The 19547-nt window shown below is 26.2% G+C and overlaps 1 protein-coding gene across 5 annotated transcripts; it reads right to left on the bottom strand.

Annotated features, from left to right (window-relative positions):
• Positions 1-5031: 5031 nt before the first annotated feature.
• LOC132927212 (tubulin beta chain-like) lies at positions 5032-7739 on the bottom strand. 5 transcript variants are annotated; one of them, XM_060991696.1, is made up of 6 exons: positions 7683-7739; positions 7465-7573; positions 6677-6691; positions 6207-6402; positions 5982-6141; positions 5032-5895 (listed from the first exon to the last, which is right to left on the bottom strand). In XM_060991696.1, exons 1-6 carry the CDS (start codon positions 7737-7739, stop codon positions 5080-5082), a joined length of 1353 nt encoding a protein of 450 aa, XP_060847679.1. In that variant the 3' UTR covers positions 5032-5079. The 5 variants fall into 5 exon arrangements, with proteins under 5 accessions (XP_060847679.1, XP_060847681.1, XP_060847677.1 ...); XM_060991698.1 differs by having other exon boundaries at positions 6677-6679; XM_060991694.1 differs by lacking the exon at positions 6677-6691 and having other exon boundaries at positions 6207-6417; positions 7456-7573.
• Between the last annotated feature and the right edge of the window lie 11808 nt (positions 7740-19547).

Genomic DNA, 19547 nt, shown 5'->3' with positions numbered 1-19547 from the left:
CTATTAGTGACTGATACTTATGGCTATAATAGAATATATATAATTATAGAAGTATACTCGTATATATATACCCATCCTTTTTTATGTATATTAAATATAAGTTTATAAGTTAGAAATCATATATTATAAACGTGAGTTAAAATTAAAAAGCTATAATACTGTTTACGTGAATTTGTGAACTTTAACAATGTTGTAAATCGAAAAACTTTGTATGCTTACCTAATTTACACGTGAATGTAATATGAGACTTCCTACGATAATAATGTGGACTATAATCTGCAATAAAATGGGACTACAGAGAATATCAAAAATCTATACGAAATGTTCAAACTTTTTTTTAATTTTTATAATAATACTTTATTATTAATTTTATTGGTTACCAAATAAATTTTGTAAACCTAATACATTTTTCACGTTTTTTGAATAAATTGTCAATAGTATTATTTCACTTTTTAGAAATTATATGATGTTTTAATATTTTTTAAGTTGTAAGCGAAGAAAATATTTCAATACATTTTAAATTAATATTATGGTACAAAATATATTCTTTTACTTCTAACTTATTGATCTCCAAGCTTAAACACAATATTAATTTATTTTATGAGACTTAACATAAACTCTATTAAATGTTCAATGTTATTAAGTAGATATATTAGAGATTCAAACAGTGTCGTATCCAGGGGGGCTTTTACTAAAAGCCTTTTAGGCTTAAGCCCACCCCGAAAACTTTTGTTTTAAATAGTATGAGAATATATATGTTTTTAAATTATTTCCTATTTTCTTATAAAGTTAAGTATGAATGTTTAAGATCCCCCCCCCTCGAAAACAAATCCTGGGTACGGCACTAGATTCAAATATTATAGTCCTTTTAAAAAAGTCTTGGTTTTAACTCAGCTAATAAACATGCTACGTCACTAACTAAATAATATGTGACATTTCACATTATGCATAATGTACTACACAGCACTCACTAAACAATGCATAATAAATAATAATATATAAAATACAAAAATAATATAGTTAATAATTTAATATATTTAATATATTAAATATTATGTTATAGCTAGGTACTAAAAAAAATCGTTATACGTCACAACGCAACTATTTAACAAGTTTTTTTTATCGGTATTGGCGGTATTAAATACTTTTGTACACACATATGACGCATCAATACATTATATAATATGTAAATGCAATAGTCAATAATGAATCATATTTGTAAGTTATATGTTTTATTACGATTAAGCTAAAACTCTGCAGTAGGTATATTAGCTCTATTTCTACAAGAAACAAAATGTGCATCTTACCTTGACACAATGACACCTCACCAGGCACGCAATCCTCTTAAAACAGAAGTTGAGGTGATAAAGCTCGCAAATATACGTATAGCTCGTAGGTACAAGTAATCGGTCTGAGGTTTTGCGACGATTAAAGTAGACATTGCATTGATCACCATTATTATAATATTACATACAGACATACAGTATACACTCTTTCGAAAACAGTCTGATGAAGAACTGTTGTAAATCGGACATTGATATACAACGAAAATAACCCGCCCGTCAGCTTATGGTGCAAATATTGGTTACCAGTCGTTACCGCTGTACTATTTTTACGAGGCGCTTGCACCATGGTTGTATTTTGCTGGCTGGTAAACCGTGATTTCAAACCTTACCGTAACCAGAGTCCTAAAGTTGTTACCACGAGTGTAGAAGTTTATACAGTAACAGATTGATCGCCGTCAATACCTAACATCATAGTGCGCTCTCAGTGGATTTATATAATAACTAATCAAATGTAAATTACTTTTTAGTAGATAATATTATATAGATTTCGATTTTCGATATTGCATTAAGTATATTAAAACTGAAAAGTTTAATAAATAAACTGATTTATGACGCTACATTAATTCAAGCAAAATCAGCTGGTTTCCGGAAAACATTGGTAAGTCCAAAAAGTCCTAATATAAATGTTATACACAGTACGGCTTACCATACTTTTTCTCATTTTTAACGGATAGAACGTGCATGACGTAGAGTTATCATAACAAAATAATATTCAGCGAAAATATATCATATTTTATTATTAATGTTATTATACTATTAATTATTTTACGTATGATTGTATGATGCACGTCCGCGTGTTCCGTTCTCTGAGAATGTTATTCATAATTAATTCTGACTATGGTTTGACAACAGTAGTTTAAAATGTTTGATATTCATAGATTATAAAATAATACCTTCAAGTTTAACGATAAACCTTTGATTTAAAAACTAGGTAAACACTCGATTTAATTAATTAATATTTAAAGCATATAATGAAACACTAAACTATTTTTTAATTTTTATCCTAAACCTAGAGTAGTAGGTAATACTTATGATTTATTCGTAATGATTTTTATGAACAATAAAAATAATACTTAATATATCATTTTAAAAACAGATTGTTGTTAATAGAATTAATTCATTTTGAAAATGTATTATATTAATTGTAAATCAAGTTTCAATAAAAACGATTACAAATTTTAACCGAAAAAAACCTTTTTTTATTATTATTAATAAATAACTATTTTGTATTATATGAGTAGTTCACATACAAAGAATCAACAATAAATATTTATTGTCCAAGTTCTGTAAGTCACAGACAATCAAAAACTAATCTATTATATGAAAGAAAATATTTAAATATTATTTTAGATTCCGGACGAAATGAGGAATGTATTAATTTTACAGTGATATATGTTTTTTTTATTTTTGTGTCTGTCATCACGTTTTGGAGTAGAAATAATGATTTAATTTTTGACTTCAGACCCTCTTTGAAAGGGAAAATTAATCTATAATTGGTACTTTGTGGGGTCAAAAGTAAACAATTCCCAGTACATTTCAAAAACTTTATCTATTTACGATTAAATTTTCAAAATATTTTGACCTTTTTTAAGCTACTTATAGACAATTGAAATTTTCGACTTTTCTAATTTTTTTTACTTGAAATGCCTGTAAAAAAAAATTCTAGCGTTAAACTTTATGAGCGTATAAAATTTAATTTTTTACGAAATTGCGTAAAATAATGATATATTACAATTTAAATATAGGTAATAATATAATATATCTTACTAATTATCTTAGACTGACAAATTAACTCCGTTCAGAATCGTTTTTCGTATACAACAATACCTGTCATTGCATTCAAATTTAACACATTCATTATGGTAACCTTAAACCTACTCTCCATCTCTACTATACGCAGCAGAGCGATACCCACTTGCCCACCCTTTTTTTACAATTAAATTATCTAGGTACTAGTTTAATACTTTTTCCAAGTTGTTCCGTTTAAAATTGAAGACAAAACCCCTTCATTATTTTATTATGTTTGTTTTAAAACTGCATCCAGTTTTTGTGTTTATATATATTAATACATTTTTTTTTTTTTGAACAAATTGTAGGTTCTGAATAATTGATATTATTTGCATTTCTTTCGCTATTTTTGTGATTTAAGAATAATTTGAAGCCAACTACATTTTGTAATTTTGCAATTCTTTCATTAAATCTAATATATAATCGAGTTCTCCATGTAAAAAAAAATCCATACGTTATATTTTATAATGTATATTTATTAATTTAAAAAATTATACTACTTTCAAATTAAATTCATATAATTAGGCAGGCTCACAAATTAACTGAGCCTCTATATAATACTCTATTCTGTGGATCCAAAGAACCACTGCTCTCATAATAATTTATAATGTATCTACATTAATATTATATAATAATATTTAAATATCATAATTTTTTGACAATATGTAGTTTGATATTTAAAATATATAGGTTAATATTTAATACACGTATACTATATAAAAACATTAGAAACCTATAGATTTTACACAATTTCAACTGTAAATAGTGTTATATTGATATTTTTCTTAAAGCAAGCTATTAACTACTATATTAGTCATTTTAAATATCATATATCTATGTAGTATGTTATGTATACTGCAGTATAGTAGATTAAAATAAATTATTAGTTATTACTATTAAGTAATAAGTAGTAAGTAACGACTAGTTAGTGTAGTATTATCATTGATTTTAGAATATACTATATATTAAAACCAATGGTATTATTCATAACTACTGCGTAGTAATAAAAAACAATAATAATAATAATATAAAATTTAAAAAAATATATTTACATTTGATTTGTATGTTTATTATTTTATAAAAATCATGCATTGTTAAAATTAAATTATTATTGTATCAAATTATGTTATGATTTTTGTTGAATTACGTCATACATGACATATATTTAAAAATAGCTGAATTAATATTATTATTATATTATATTAATATGTTAGTTTACTATACTAAATATTTAGTATTTATTTATAACTTATTTATTTTGATATGTAATAATTTATAGTTATACTTTAAGCTAAACAAAATAGCATTGCTACTAACTTTATACAATTAACTTAAAATACGCTAAAATATTTTTTTTAAGAATTTGAATATATCTACTAGCTAGGTATAATAAATATAATGCCCCCTTTTCTATGTACAAAAAAATTTTTTTTATGAATTGGATCATTATTGGGTCACTTTTTAAATATTTTGCAATTTTAACAGATCTTAATTAGGTTAGGTTAGGTTAGTAGTTGTAGCTATATATATGACAACTTAATCCTTTTTCCAATGTTACTCCACTACAAGGGCGGATACAAGGGGGCAATAACCCCCCCTCCCCGTTCACTAAAAAGTATCATAATATATTCTAACAAATTTTTTTTTTAAATAGATGATGACCTTTTTTTAGTTGTTAACTAACAAATTGCCCCCCCCTCCCTGCTTAGGACCACTGTATCCGCCCTTGCTCCACTAAAATATTCAGTGCTCATTATGTTCTTCAAGAATTAATAAAAATAGGAATACACCTGTACTGCAGCGATAACTAGTTTTCCTATTAATACATGTCAAAGAACAAAACTTGAAATGTTCAAATTAGTTAATTTATAAACATAAATTTGATGTATTATAAATATCGTTTTATTTCTCAAATTATATGTTATTGAATATAAACGAATAGGATTTACGCTTCGGCGTCCTCATCCTCGTCATCTCCTTCGCCATCCTCGTCTACAGTCGCGTCCTGATACTGTTGGTATTCGGATACTAAATCGTTCATGTTTGACTCAGCCTCGGTGAATTCCATCTCATCCATGCCCTCTCCGGTGTACCAATGCAAAAACGCCTTACGTCGAAACATTGATGTGAACTGTTCGGACACGCGCTTGAACATTTCCTGGATAGCTGTTGTGTTTCCTATGAATGTGGCCGACATCTTAAGGCCCCTGGGTGGGATATCACACACCGCTGTCTTTGTGTTGTTTGGTATCCACTCAACGAAGTAGCTGGAGTTCTTGGTCTGTATATTAAGCATCTGCTCGTCGACCTCTTTCATGGACATACGTCCCCGAAATATGCTCGCAGCCGTCAGGTACCGACCGTGCCGAGGGTCGCATGCAGCCATCATGTTCTTGGCGTCAAACATCTGTTGCACCAATTCAGGGACAGTGAGCGCACGGTACTGCTGGCTTCCACGGGACGTAAGCGGCGCGAAGCCAGTGATGAAGAAATGCAGCCGTGGGAATGGTACCATGTTCACAGCCAGCTTACGGAGGTCTGAGTTGAGCTGCCCGGGAAACCGAAAACACGTAGTCACGCCGCAAATCGCCGCTGACACCAAGTGGTTCAGGTCACCGTACGTAGGAGTGGTGAGCTTTAACGTCCGGAAGCATATGTCATACAACGCTTCGTTGTCAATACAAAATGTTTTATCGGTGTTTTCTACCAACTGATGTACGGATAACGTGGAATTGTATGGTTCCACGACTGTGTCAGATACCTGTACCGGATAAGATAGATTAGGTTAGGAGAACTAATATATTTATGCAGTTCAAAAGCTTTAAAGGCTTTAAATGATGATTATACCTTCGGTGAAGGGACAATACTGTATGTAGTCATAATTCTGTCCGGGTATTCTTCGCGAATTTTCGATATCAAAAGTGTACCCATACCGGAGCCAGTTCCACCACCCAGCGAATGGGTCAATTGAAATCCTTGTAGACAATCACAACTCTCTGCCTCTTTCCTGAAATATTATATGGTTTACGTTATAATAAGTTAAATAATATAATTTTTATTATATTTATATACCTGACAACGTCTAGCACTGAATCCACTAATTCAGCACCTTCCGTATAATGTCCTTTAGCCCAATTATTTCCTGCGCCAGATTGTCCAAAAACAAAGTTATCTGGTCGGAATATTTGACCAAAAGGTCCAGATCTTACAGAATCCATAGTTCCTGGTTCCAAATCCACAAGCACTGCTCGAGGTACGTACTTACCACCTAATATATTAAAATGTTAAATTTAAATATATATATATATATTTTTTAATCTACGTTTTAATTTATTAAAATATTAGATCATAAAAATTATTCTTAAGTCGGGTTGCATGAAAAAATTGGTTAATTTAATTGTTCATTAAAATTTAATGAACTGATCACATACCACTAAATAATATTTAAAAGACCATTAGCTCACTATTGTTTCATTAAATGTCTATTGATTGATCATGTGACCAAACATTACAATTATATTCAACTTAAACATTTAATATACCACCTATACGATATGCTTAAATTAATTAAATTTTATTTATTGTGTCAAGTATAAATACAACCATTATTAATTTTGCGTATGTATCTATCTAGTTTTTTTAGTACATACATAATAATTATTATTATAAAACAAATTATATTAATTTAATAATTATAGTTATAAATAATAAAGTTGTATAATTAAATAACGATGTACTAAAAATAATTAAAAATAATAAACTAGGTGTATAGTTTTTTTTTACAATTATTATTCTTGCAAACAAAAATATAATATGAAATTTTTCTAAAATGTCAATATAATGTTACTATATTTAAAAACCAAAGAGCTTATATATAATCAAAAATAATATTTTATCATATATAATATGTTTTTGGCTGGATACATTTTTTTCTGGCTATTACTGTTACCATCTCAATCTAACAACAACTACAATTATATCGATTAATCGTTCTTAGGTTATATCGACTAATGGTTGTTTGATTAATTTCTTAACGATTTCACGTAACCTATTTCGCATTATAGTTGCAAATGCAACCAAATATTAACAAATAAATACATAGTATTTTGTTAATCGATTTTGCATTACGCAGTCTGCAACCGTATTTATCATTATATTAGAACTTGTTTACACTAAATTTATTACATTATTTGAACAGCAACCACCAAAAACATTTAATATAATTCAACATTATTCCGTGTAGTAGAAAAATATAATTTTTATCATTAAATTAATCAAAATTTAATGCAAATTTTTATAAAAATTGTATTAGGTTATTAAATATTTTTACCAAGTGCTTCGGTATAATAGACATTGATTCTTTCCAACTGTAGATCGGAATCTCCGTGATATGATCCAGTTGGATCAATGCCATGTTCATCGGATATTACTTCCCAAAACTAAACAGTTATTTAAATTAGTAGTCGTAGCATAAAATAATTATGCAATTCTTCATATTTATGGTAATATATACAACTCGAGTTGCATAATATAATACGAGTATATTACCTTTGCGCCAATCTGATTTCCACATTGGCCAGCTTGCAAGTGACAAATTTCACGCATGATTATTAATTATTCAAATTCAAATTAATAAATAAGTAATAATAAGTTATTTAATAACTCAAATAAGAACGTCAAATAGCACAGACGAAAACTACACAACAATATAATACAATTATCTATGTGTTTGAATGTAAACAAAATATTAACTGTAATAAAATTAAAATAGCCAGCACTACTTAGGAAATTCAATAACACAATTTGTAATAAAAATTAAAGTTTATTATAAATATATTATTATATGGTAATAATGATGTGATTTAACTGACGAAAACTGATGAGAGTAAAATAGTGAATATATTATATGAATTAAATTTAAAAGATGGAAAACTGGGAACTGGATGGTAAAGTGGTAAGAGTGGCTTTTTATAAAGGTAGAGAGTGTAGTGTAAAGATTCTAGTATTTAGGTATAAGAAAATTAAATTTAAAAACTGGTTTAATTAACTATCATAAATTAATGAAGGGGCAACGCGGATACAAATGGTGGTTGTGGCTTGTGGTCTGTTCAAAGATGCCACGAAGTGTGTTGTAGCTAATGTGTAACACGTATTAATCAATGTGAATATATGTAGAATATTATATAATATATATATATATATATATATAAGACATAACAAGATTATAGACTGTAGAATAGGGGGCATCAGATAATTACCCTTGGACGACCTTTATCCTGCCCTAAGACAAACAATTTAGTTTTTCTTTATTTAGACACACAATTAATTACTATTATTAAATTTAATTTATCTCTGGACTTTTCGTATAATTAAACCGTATATACATATGTATCTACAAGATTTACCTAATTTTTTAATTTTTTTTTATAACTGATTATTTTTAATTCGTTTCAAAATCAAAAATATTCAAAGCCACTTAAGAAAGTGATGAAAAGGAGCCTTTATGTACTAAATGATACTCGAAGCATACTTAATAGTGAAACTACAGTCAACGATTTTTGAATTAAACATTTATGCCTAGCTCAAAACATTTATATGACCTACCCAACCCTTTTATAAGACAATTTTTTAAGACATTTACAGGTAATTGTTTTTGTTTTTGCAATTAAAAATAATAAATATTAAAATTAATTATAGGTATTTCAATAAATATAAATATATTTATATTATGTATATATTATAATATATGTAATATTTTTTTCTATTTAACTTGTAACTTTTACAAAAAGTTGTTAAATTTTATTGAACAAAATATTAAAATATTTTAAATAATTAACTATATAGAAAAATAAATAACCGATTAGTTCATTATTGATTATAAAGTTTAACCCTTGTAAAATTTTTCCAATTTAAACTATGCCCATCATGCGAATGAGAATGTATTTTGGTATGTATAAATTATTTTTATGGAATATATAAATAACTTAATCTACCTTATTATTACTACAACTTCTTTCGAAAAATAATAGTACTAAATAAGGTCGTTAGTCGTTTTTACTGTATATTTTGCTCAATTGGATTTATTAATGAAAGATTTGTGAAATCAAATAATCTGAGATTGTCATGTATAATATATCAATAAAAAAGTATTCGAGTATATATTAATGCATGTACGATTAAATTAGGCTTATAAACTTGTAAACTTCGGAACCAATTATAACAAGTTTTGCACACATATTCCTTGAGATTTTGGGAGTGCTTATAGATTCGTTTTTTAATCCCTATAAGTTTCCATAGTGTAAAACACATGAATGTATTTTTTTTATATGTGTGGCTGTTATTGGTTGCAGATCTATAATTTTGAAAAAAAATTGGTATAGACCGACCCACCGTATGATTTATTTTCATTATGAAGAAATAATAATTACATATTATGTAATTTGCTATTTATTGTTATTTGTTATTCAAAGTCAATGTTTATATATTTGTAGCTTATATCAAACACTAATAAACCAGACTTAGACAGAAATTTCAGATACTTTTTTTAAATTAGTTAAATTAATTTGAACCACATTCATACAATTTACGATAACAAAGTCCATGTATTTTTTGACAGTACTCAGGTGGACTATAGTATTAGGATTAATATTGTTTCCCCTTATATCAACTAGGATAATTTTATGCTCTTACAAATTGACCAGCCATCTAATTATTTTATTAGATATATTATAATGATAATCATTAATAAAAGCTTTTTTACTTACTTGAATACGCTGTCCATCTACTATAAAAAATACAGAATACTTTTGAATTTTGGTTTTTCTTTTCCTTCTTTTGTTTCTATTCATTTTCGTTTTCTTATAATTAATTTTATTTCTATTGTTCTTTGAGATAAATGTCTTGTTTATTTTTAGAATGCAGCTCATAAAACATTTTCATTATATCTTCAAGTATTTCTAGTTGAATGTTTTTGAGACATTTTTTTGAACAGCTTAAAATAGAAAAAATGAATGTAATAATATAAAACAGGCCTAGTTATTAAAAGTGAACAAAACTAACTAAATATGACTTAATAATAACTCACCATTCTTTTAGGATTACTAAAAGATCATTCTTTGCAGCTACTATTTTTCCAATCCAATTTAAATATTTTTCCTTCAATTTTTTCTTGCTTTTTAACATTTCTTTTATATTTTTCATTATTAGTAACACCTTTTCTTCTTTTAAGAAGACTAATACACTCGTCATCTGAACTCATATTAGTCATATTTTAAAAGTTATACACGTTATGAATGTTTATACACAACTACTGTAATGATTCCACCAATATAATCTTTACTTACTGATGAACAATTTTACAACTTTAAATCTATAAAAAGAACAATATCTTGTGTCATATAATAATAAAATCATATTTAATGCAGAAAAGGCACTTGTCCCAGACATAGGTATGCCTTTTCAGTTTTCTGCAACTAACGAAATTTTAAATTATTTTTAACAAGGATCTATTTAATAGGACATATTAATGTCTGCACAAAACCATGCATTTATCAATATTTTCTATTCGATTATGTAATAAAGTTATTTTTGTAAAATACTGGATATGTGCCCTTTCTGCATTTAGCGATTCAAATATACCAAGTACATATATACATTCTACAACCACACGTGGATTGCTCATTTCGGTCAAATTAATTTGCAACACGAGGAACTATGATGCTAATTTATCATAAAAACGAGATACATCAATACAGTATCTATCATATTTTATATTTGTACATTATTTCCAGGACAAAGTCAGTATATAAAACTAGTCTTATATAAAATGATTTTGATTAAGCTATCGTATTTCCATAACTAATATAAGTACATAGTAAATATCTAGTTTTACATCGAATTTATGGGAAAAAAAGTACTGAAATAATAGGTACTTGACAACCTCACAAATAATTTTAGATAAATTCTCAGTATTTTTATTAATAATTTGGAAAAGCAAAAAATTAAATTATGAAAAAGCGAGAATTTTTATACAAGATCAGATTTTAACTAAATACCTATATAGAAATTCAATTAATAATTACGTATTAGGTTTTAATATAATATTAATAAATGTATAAATTCACTGATATATTATTAAATAACTAACTTTTTTTTATCTACATATTAAACATTTCTTCAGTTTTCTAAATAATAACCCATTGCACGATACATAATATGTGTAATAACATTGAGTACATAATACATATTATTGTATTATTATATATATTTTTTTTTTACAATTCATACTCAATGTTAATAAGGTATTAGGTAAATGTTTGTACATATGTATGCGATTATTTAAATATATAATATTATGTATATTATGTAACAGAACTCTATTCTCAATTTGTTCATAGAAGATGTGCTATATATAAAATGTTCTTAAATTATATTATTATGTAATCGTAGTTTATGAATACAGTTAATAATTATGATTGTATATTTGTATCTACTATTTTAATACTTAATTAGTTGAAAACGTACACTAAATAAAACTATACATAAATTAATTATTTAGACAAATGTAGGCTCTATCACTTATTTCAAACAATGTTCAAAAATATTAAAATTTCATTTTTAGTTATTTACATCTATATTAAATTTTTTCAGTTTGTTTGAAATCGAGGGAGCAACTATGTAACTATATCTACATATTTACTATTTAGTATTTAGAATTTATTGTTTATTTTATTTTCAGTTTTAAGGCTAGTACAATATAAGTAAATTAAAATGTTAACACGTAACTCGTTAGTGTGACATAGTGTATGGCAACTGACAAGACAAGTTAAATACACATCAGTGTTTGTCAAGCAGATCTGTCATCATTATCATTCAACGATTTCCATAAAGTGTACAATGTTTTAACTAATTATAAGCTATTTATAGGCGTAAGACAATATTTTTTTGTAGATCTACTGCCATTTATTCGCTGGAGATAATTATAATAGTATATTTATAATAAATTAATATTATATTATCGTTAAAAAAAATAAAAAATATTATGAATTAGTTTTTCGTCCATTATAATAAAATATTTTTATGAAGATTACGAAGCAAATTCACGCTTATTTTAGTATTCTTCAGGTGGTTACAAATAATAAATGCCTACAATGTATTCCTAAAAGCATAACTTGATACTTGAAATTTAAGAGGAAAAATAACGAATCAATATTGTAAAACAGTTGTAATATAATGGTGTAAGGATATAGCACAGCCAGTTGTATCAGCCGTTGGCGCCTACCTGTTGGTCGGTGGAACGAGAATCTGGTATTAGGGGTTCAGAAGTTGTTTGTCAGAGAAAACGAAAAATTGAAAAACTATTGAATCGTCTGTTTGAAGTCAAAATTATTCTTATTTCTACAACCCAGTTTTTCAGATTAATTCGACCTCCCAAAAAATATATTACACAATATCACAATACGTACTAGTAATACTAGCTATATAGCAATATTAGGTTAGGTTAGCAGGACAGGTATACTATTATATTACATGATATTTATGTACCTACATACTACATATAGTAAATGTATTAGTACCACATTATATTATCACATACGCGTCTAACAACTACAATGTACCTAAGTATACTCTATTATTTTTATATATATATTTATATATATACCATTTTAATATCACCATATAAACCATATAGGTTTATCATCTACTTGAGCGTTAAAATAATTATTTATTATTATAATTGTATAAGTAACGACTGTTACAAGTTACAACCTTCAAATCATTCTATAACGCTAATAGTTTTAATTATTGTTTACTGTAAAACACAGATTGACTTATAAGTAGAAATTTAATTGTAAAAAAAGGGTGGGCAAGTGGGAATCGCTCTGCTGTATAGCAGAGATGGAGAGTATAAGTTTTTTTTTTTTTTTGTTTTTTTCATCAATTGGTTTAAGGTTACCATAATGAATGTGTTAAATTTGAATGCAATGACAGGTATTGTTGTATACGAAAAACGATTCTGAACGGAGTTAATTTGTCAGTCTAGGATAATTAGTAAGATATATTATATTATTACCTATATTTAAATTGTAATATATCATTATTTTACGCATTTCGTAAAAAATTAAATTTTATATGCCCATAAAGTTTAACGCTAAAATTTTTTTTTACAGTTAATTGAAGTAAAACTTATGGATATAACCTTGTATTGGGTTTTTTAACTTTAGGTATAAATCACAAAAATGTTTTCAATTTAATAAATTTTCATGTCTTTGCATATTTTTATATACGAGTATTTAATTGGTTAAGGCTTATAAATGAACGATTTCATTAATTCTTTTTTTCTTATTTTAATAATATAATTTTCTAATGTTTGAAATGTCTTAATCCTTTAAATAAAACATTCCGTAAAAAAACTATATGAAGTAACATAAAAACAAATTTAATTTAAGAATTGTATAATAGTACCTAATTAGTGATACCTATAAAATACCCACATTAAATAATTATATAATATAATATTTTACGTTTTTAAATTAATATTTAAATTTGAATTTGTATAGTAGTTTAGAACATAAATCATAATTGTTTAAAATTAGTTAGGTACATTATTTTCTTTATTAATTTTATATATTATAATAGAACAAACCATATTTATATATTCTATGGCATTAATAAATTAAATATAATATATATATATATATATTATATTATATAATTAAATAAAAGTGTCACTACTTATTATAATTAATATAATAATAGAGGTACATTTTAAACAATAATTATTATGTTTTCCCTAATACTATAAACTATTATTATTATGTTCATTACACATATTATGACTTTAAAGTTATTTAATTTCTGAAAAACATTTTTAGTAAATCTGTATCTATAAACTTAATAAGTTGTATTATTAAAATTATTAAAATTATTTATTTATTTTTAAATTTATTATTAAGTAATAGTTTAAAATAATTTATAACGTAATACAAATATATATATAGGTTTTGTTTTATTTTTCTTATACACCATAATGTTTGGTTTATAGTTGTGCAGTTGTTCTCTAACGATTTTAATAGGCTGGTTTATTATTATGCTGTACCTGGTGGCTGGTATTATTAAATTTTGCATACACTTATTTTCAACAAAGTGAACAAATACATTCTTTACTGGGTACTTGCAACGGCTGTCGACCATAAGCACAAAATATGATTCAAGGTCAATCTAATAAGGCGCACAAAAATTACCTTTTTAACAACCCGCATATTATACGTAAATAAATTATTACCTACAAATGTTTAATGATGTGATCTGAACAATTAGTTCCAAAATAATAATAAAAAAAATTAAGTATAGTCTAAAAACAAATTGTAATTTTACAACAATCTCAATATAAAAAATAGAAATAGAAATAATCATGTAATATTATTTAGAAATGATAGATTGACCTTGAGAGTTGATTGACTGACTACCTAATAAATATCATTACACGTAACAATAAATTAAATTTTAAATCATTTTAATGAATGCCCACAAATAACATACGCCATCAACTATAGAGTAGTACGAAAACATCAAGTAATACATAAGTACTAAAGCATTTCTAACTGTAAGTCTGTAAATATAAGTAAGTACCTCAAGTTCCCAATTCTCAAGGATAAAAGAAAAAATACTGTTCTAAATTGTTCAGTACCATTTTGGTCCGAGGTGTGTGTGACCTGTATGTTTAAAAAAAATACATATTTTTTTATATAATTAATATAACTAGCCTGCATTACTAAACAAGTATTAAAACGTTATCGGAAAAACCGAAATCACGCGTAAATTGTTCTCCGAACTCCAAAACCCAAAAAGTCTGTTACGCTGGAAGGTTATATTTTTCTAAAATATTAAAGAAATAATAATATATTGTAGACCGACTAATCATCGTCGTACACTCGTACTAAATAAAACTGGTTATGTTACTGATGTGTGTGTGTGTGTGCATATATCGTAGTATTCATAATGCGTATTTAAATGGTTCAACGCTCCTCGGCATGTTGGAGGGGAGATTTGTGCACGGTACCGCAGAACAACCTAACGACAGATCAAACACGATAGACAACTACTGATCGCCCAGTATCGACCGCAGTCCACGGCCAACAGGCGTCTCGAAAGTCTGAAATTAATAACTTAATTTCATTTAGAGCATAATGACTTTCAATTTTTTAATATACCGATTCAAATGTTGAGAACAAATTTAATAGCGTTACGGCTCCTGACAGGATTTAATTCCACGTCCGAATTCTGATAAAGTTTATTTTTATTTTTATCACTGTTAAAATTATATTTTTCTATTTTATTTATAATATAATTCTTTCTATATTTATTGAGACAATAAAATTATTGTGATAAGCATAAGCCTTAATTTTGCCAAAAAAGGTTTTTGTTGGATTTAAATCATTATTAACTATAAATACAGCAGATATAATATTAATATAAAATAAAATCGAGATGAGGATAATACAGAAATTTGGTTGTCTACCGGCAAAAAATAAACAGCTCTAAATCCCTGTTATTTTCAAAATAATGATGAGTAACTCAATCTAAAAAATTGATGTAATAAACTTATACCCTAGCCCTAGATACTTATTACTATCAATATTATAATATTACGATTAACTCAGTGGCGTAGCCATAAGGGGCAGTGATCCACGCCCCCCTCCCATCGGCTGTATCAACTTAATATAAGAATGAACTGTTATTGTTAATTTTTGATTATGTTTTTATAGTATTTTGGGTTCCTCCCCCCATTTTAAAATCCTGGCTACGGCACTGGATTAACTGACTAATGAATTAATCATAAGTTAGTTACTTTGTCAAATCGTAGTTTAAAGACTAAAATAAGAAATTATGTGATACTGGTTTATGACGAATTTCCAATATTTATTTTGTAACTTCCTGGAACAAAAATCTCAAACAACTTCATTAAAATGCAATTTGTGTTAAATTTCCAATTGTTTTATATTATTGCAACATGTAATTATTATAGAAGCGATATTCAATAATTCATAATAAAATGTATGGATATTTCATAATTGAATTTTTAAAAGACAAATAGTTTTGTTACTTAAAAATAATAAATAAATAATAATGTAAGTCTAAGAATATATTCACCCAATATAAATATTATTTAATACATTAATTCAATATTGTCTTTTAATAAACAGACATTTCTAATATTAATATAAAATTGTCAAATCACATCATATTATATTATTATATAATTATCTACACACTCTAAGATGAGACATACTCACACTTTACACTATGCAATGATACATCGACATAAGAATTACATATTGTGATCTATCATCTACCTCTTAACTGTTAATTGCATCTTCAGATCTTCCATTTATTAATCATAAATTAAATCATACAAATAAATAATGACTAATTATAAATATGAGCTAATAGAGCATTTTCAGTGGATCATAGTAAAAAAGGTGCGTATTTTTAGAACCCCGCCCTCTCTCAAAAAAAAGTGGAAACTTGACATCCAAAAATGGTATCGAAAAAGTATTTGGTACAATTAGGCTAGTTATAATTACTAACTACCAATTACAATAATTGTATTATATTATGTTTAATACATAATTGTATTAGTATCACATATTCTCCATAATGAATAATTTTAATTATAATGATATTTTATAAAGAACACAGTACATCACTAAAACTTATTTAATTTGTTTGTACTTAAATAAAAATCGAATTTAGAATTGATATAGTAGGAACTAGGAAGGTATTTAAAATTAAAATAAGTACTCAATTTAACTGGCGACAGAAAAAATGTTTTGATTATATTTAAAAATACTGTTAAACAATCATAATATGTTGCGTTTATGTAAAATTAATAGGTATAGTTTTAAATTAATATAATATAGGTACTTCAGATAATGGAAAACAAACTATTTTACTGTTTTACTATTTTTGTATTTCACAAACATACGTTTTTTCAACCAATCCTTTATTTATTATAATATTTATTATTTAATACATACTCCATAGCTTCATGACTTGTTAAGTACTCTATATAGTCTATAATACAGTATAAAATTAACAATTCATAGTTATTGTAGTTGTCGTATGTATTATTATATATCCGATATTTATACTGACGTACAAGTTTTATGTCAATGACATATTTTATTAGCTGACATGTAACAATTGATCGTGTATCAATATGTTATTTACTTGGTAACGAGTAGTTATAACGACCATCACTATTTAGTGATAATAATAATAAATGTTAACGTATTATTATTTTTAAATAACAATATTAAAACTTTGTTTCTCGCAATTATACGATCGCACCTATAATATGACCATGAAACAATATCCATGTCCTTATTATCGTAGTCCACGGCCTGTGTAGGTTCGAACGTTCGGCTTACCTCCTTCAAAGATTTTATTAACGAATAAATGATTTAGAGAACGTCACTTGAAACTCGTATAATATGTATTATATATTACCATTTTAATGCACAATATGCTTAAACTAAATGTCAAATTTCCCTTCGTAACCAAAACTGTATAAACTTGAAACCAGTGGCACCGAAGTTATATATTATACATGTTCTATATAGATATATGTTACGCCGAATTTATGAAATTGCCGATTTCATGAAATCAGCAACGTTGTCACCGAATACGTGAAATCGGCAACTTAAAAAGCATAATACTGTCGATTGCGTGAAATCGGCAAGACCCTCCTTAAAAAATTATAAAACATAATTTAATTTAAATAAATGTATAAAACGCCAGAAATATAATAAAATCAAATTGTAATAATAAATATTATATGTATATAAAAAATAGTTTAAAAGTTAAAAAAAAGTTAAAAAAGTTAAGTTAACAAATCTTGTTAAGTTATTGAATGTTAAATGTAATATTATTAGTTTATATTCATAAAAAATAATATTCTTTATTGATTAAAAAATTCCAAATAAATAGAAAATACTAATTTCCATAAATAATATCCTATTTTAACCAAAAAATATTGATACCAGTTACCACCTAACAAACGTTGCTAATTGGCTGCTAAATGATGGTTCAAGAAAAATTTGAAAATATGATTTCAATGATATTGGTGGGGCTGGGGAAATGTGTCTCCAGCCCCACCCTACGTTTTTTTATTTTTTCCATGATTTAGGACATGTACGTGCAATAAAAAGACCTCAATGACCAAGATAAAATGCTTGTACGTATCATAGCATCTATCATCATAGGTAATAAAGATTACGGCGTGGTAATGCCGATCAGCACGCGTGCAATTATTGTTTATTTATAATCCACTATTGATAATTATGTCATAATAATATGTTACCGAATTCATGCAATCGGCAGAAAAAAGTCTGCCTAATTTACGAAATCGGCAATCAAAATTTGCCGATTACGTGAATTTGGTAGCCAAATTGCCGATTTCACGTATTCGGCGACAACGTTGCTGATTTCATGAATTCGGCGTAACATATATATATATATATTAAAAACGAACTGATAAAGCGATTATTGCTTCATGTACCTAATAATTTTAGTCATAGCATAAAACCTGGATAGATTGATAAACCAATATATATATTTAAAGTTACAATATCGTTAAAATTAAACTAAACTACCATTGATTACAATTAATGATATTGGGTTGTGAATGGTGACATATATTGATGGTTTAACAAATAAATAATATAAATAAATAGTTTAGAAGTCATTAGAATAACTAGGTGTGATTTAAATTTTTAATAATTTTAATTTATAGCATTTATTTTTTAATATTATTCATTAAATTTTTACATATTTCATGCGATGCACAGTATATGTAGTATATTTATTTAATAAATTCATACTTATAATTGTCTTATTATTATAAGTTATAATAGAAAAATTCAAATATTTCTTTCATTAGACATTTTGATCGATTTTTAAAATCAACAAAATAATAGAAAAAAATATTAGATAATATTAACTGTGTAGGTATAATTGGTATAAAGACATTATAATATATTCTTAATAGCTGCAGACGATTAATGTATAAATGATGTATAAATTGATAAAACCCAACTTGTTGATCGAAACTAAAAAATAATAATAATAAGTTTATTTTTCCAATACCACATTATAGTTTAACAAAAACAAAAAGTACATAGGAAAGTAATAATTTAAAACAAGTAAAATAGTATAATATAACAGATAGATTTAAACTATATTGGCTAACTTCTAAAAAGCTAAAAGCTTGTGCTAAGAAGTGAGAGTTTCTTATAACATTTAGTATATAAACGATAAACTTAGAATTGTATAACAACATAATAAAAACTAATTAAATAGGAAAAATAAAACAAAAGAATAAAAGAAAGGGAAAGATTTATAAATCATAAT

The sequence above is a fragment of the Rhopalosiphum padi genome, chromosome 3 (assembly GCF_020882245.1).
Source record: "Rhopalosiphum padi isolate XX-2018 chromosome 3, ASM2088224v1, whole genome shotgun sequence".
NCBI lineage: Eukaryota > Metazoa > Arthropoda > Insecta > Hemiptera > Aphididae > Rhopalosiphum > Rhopalosiphum padi.
This window is presented reverse-complemented; position numbering and strand designations above follow the sequence as displayed.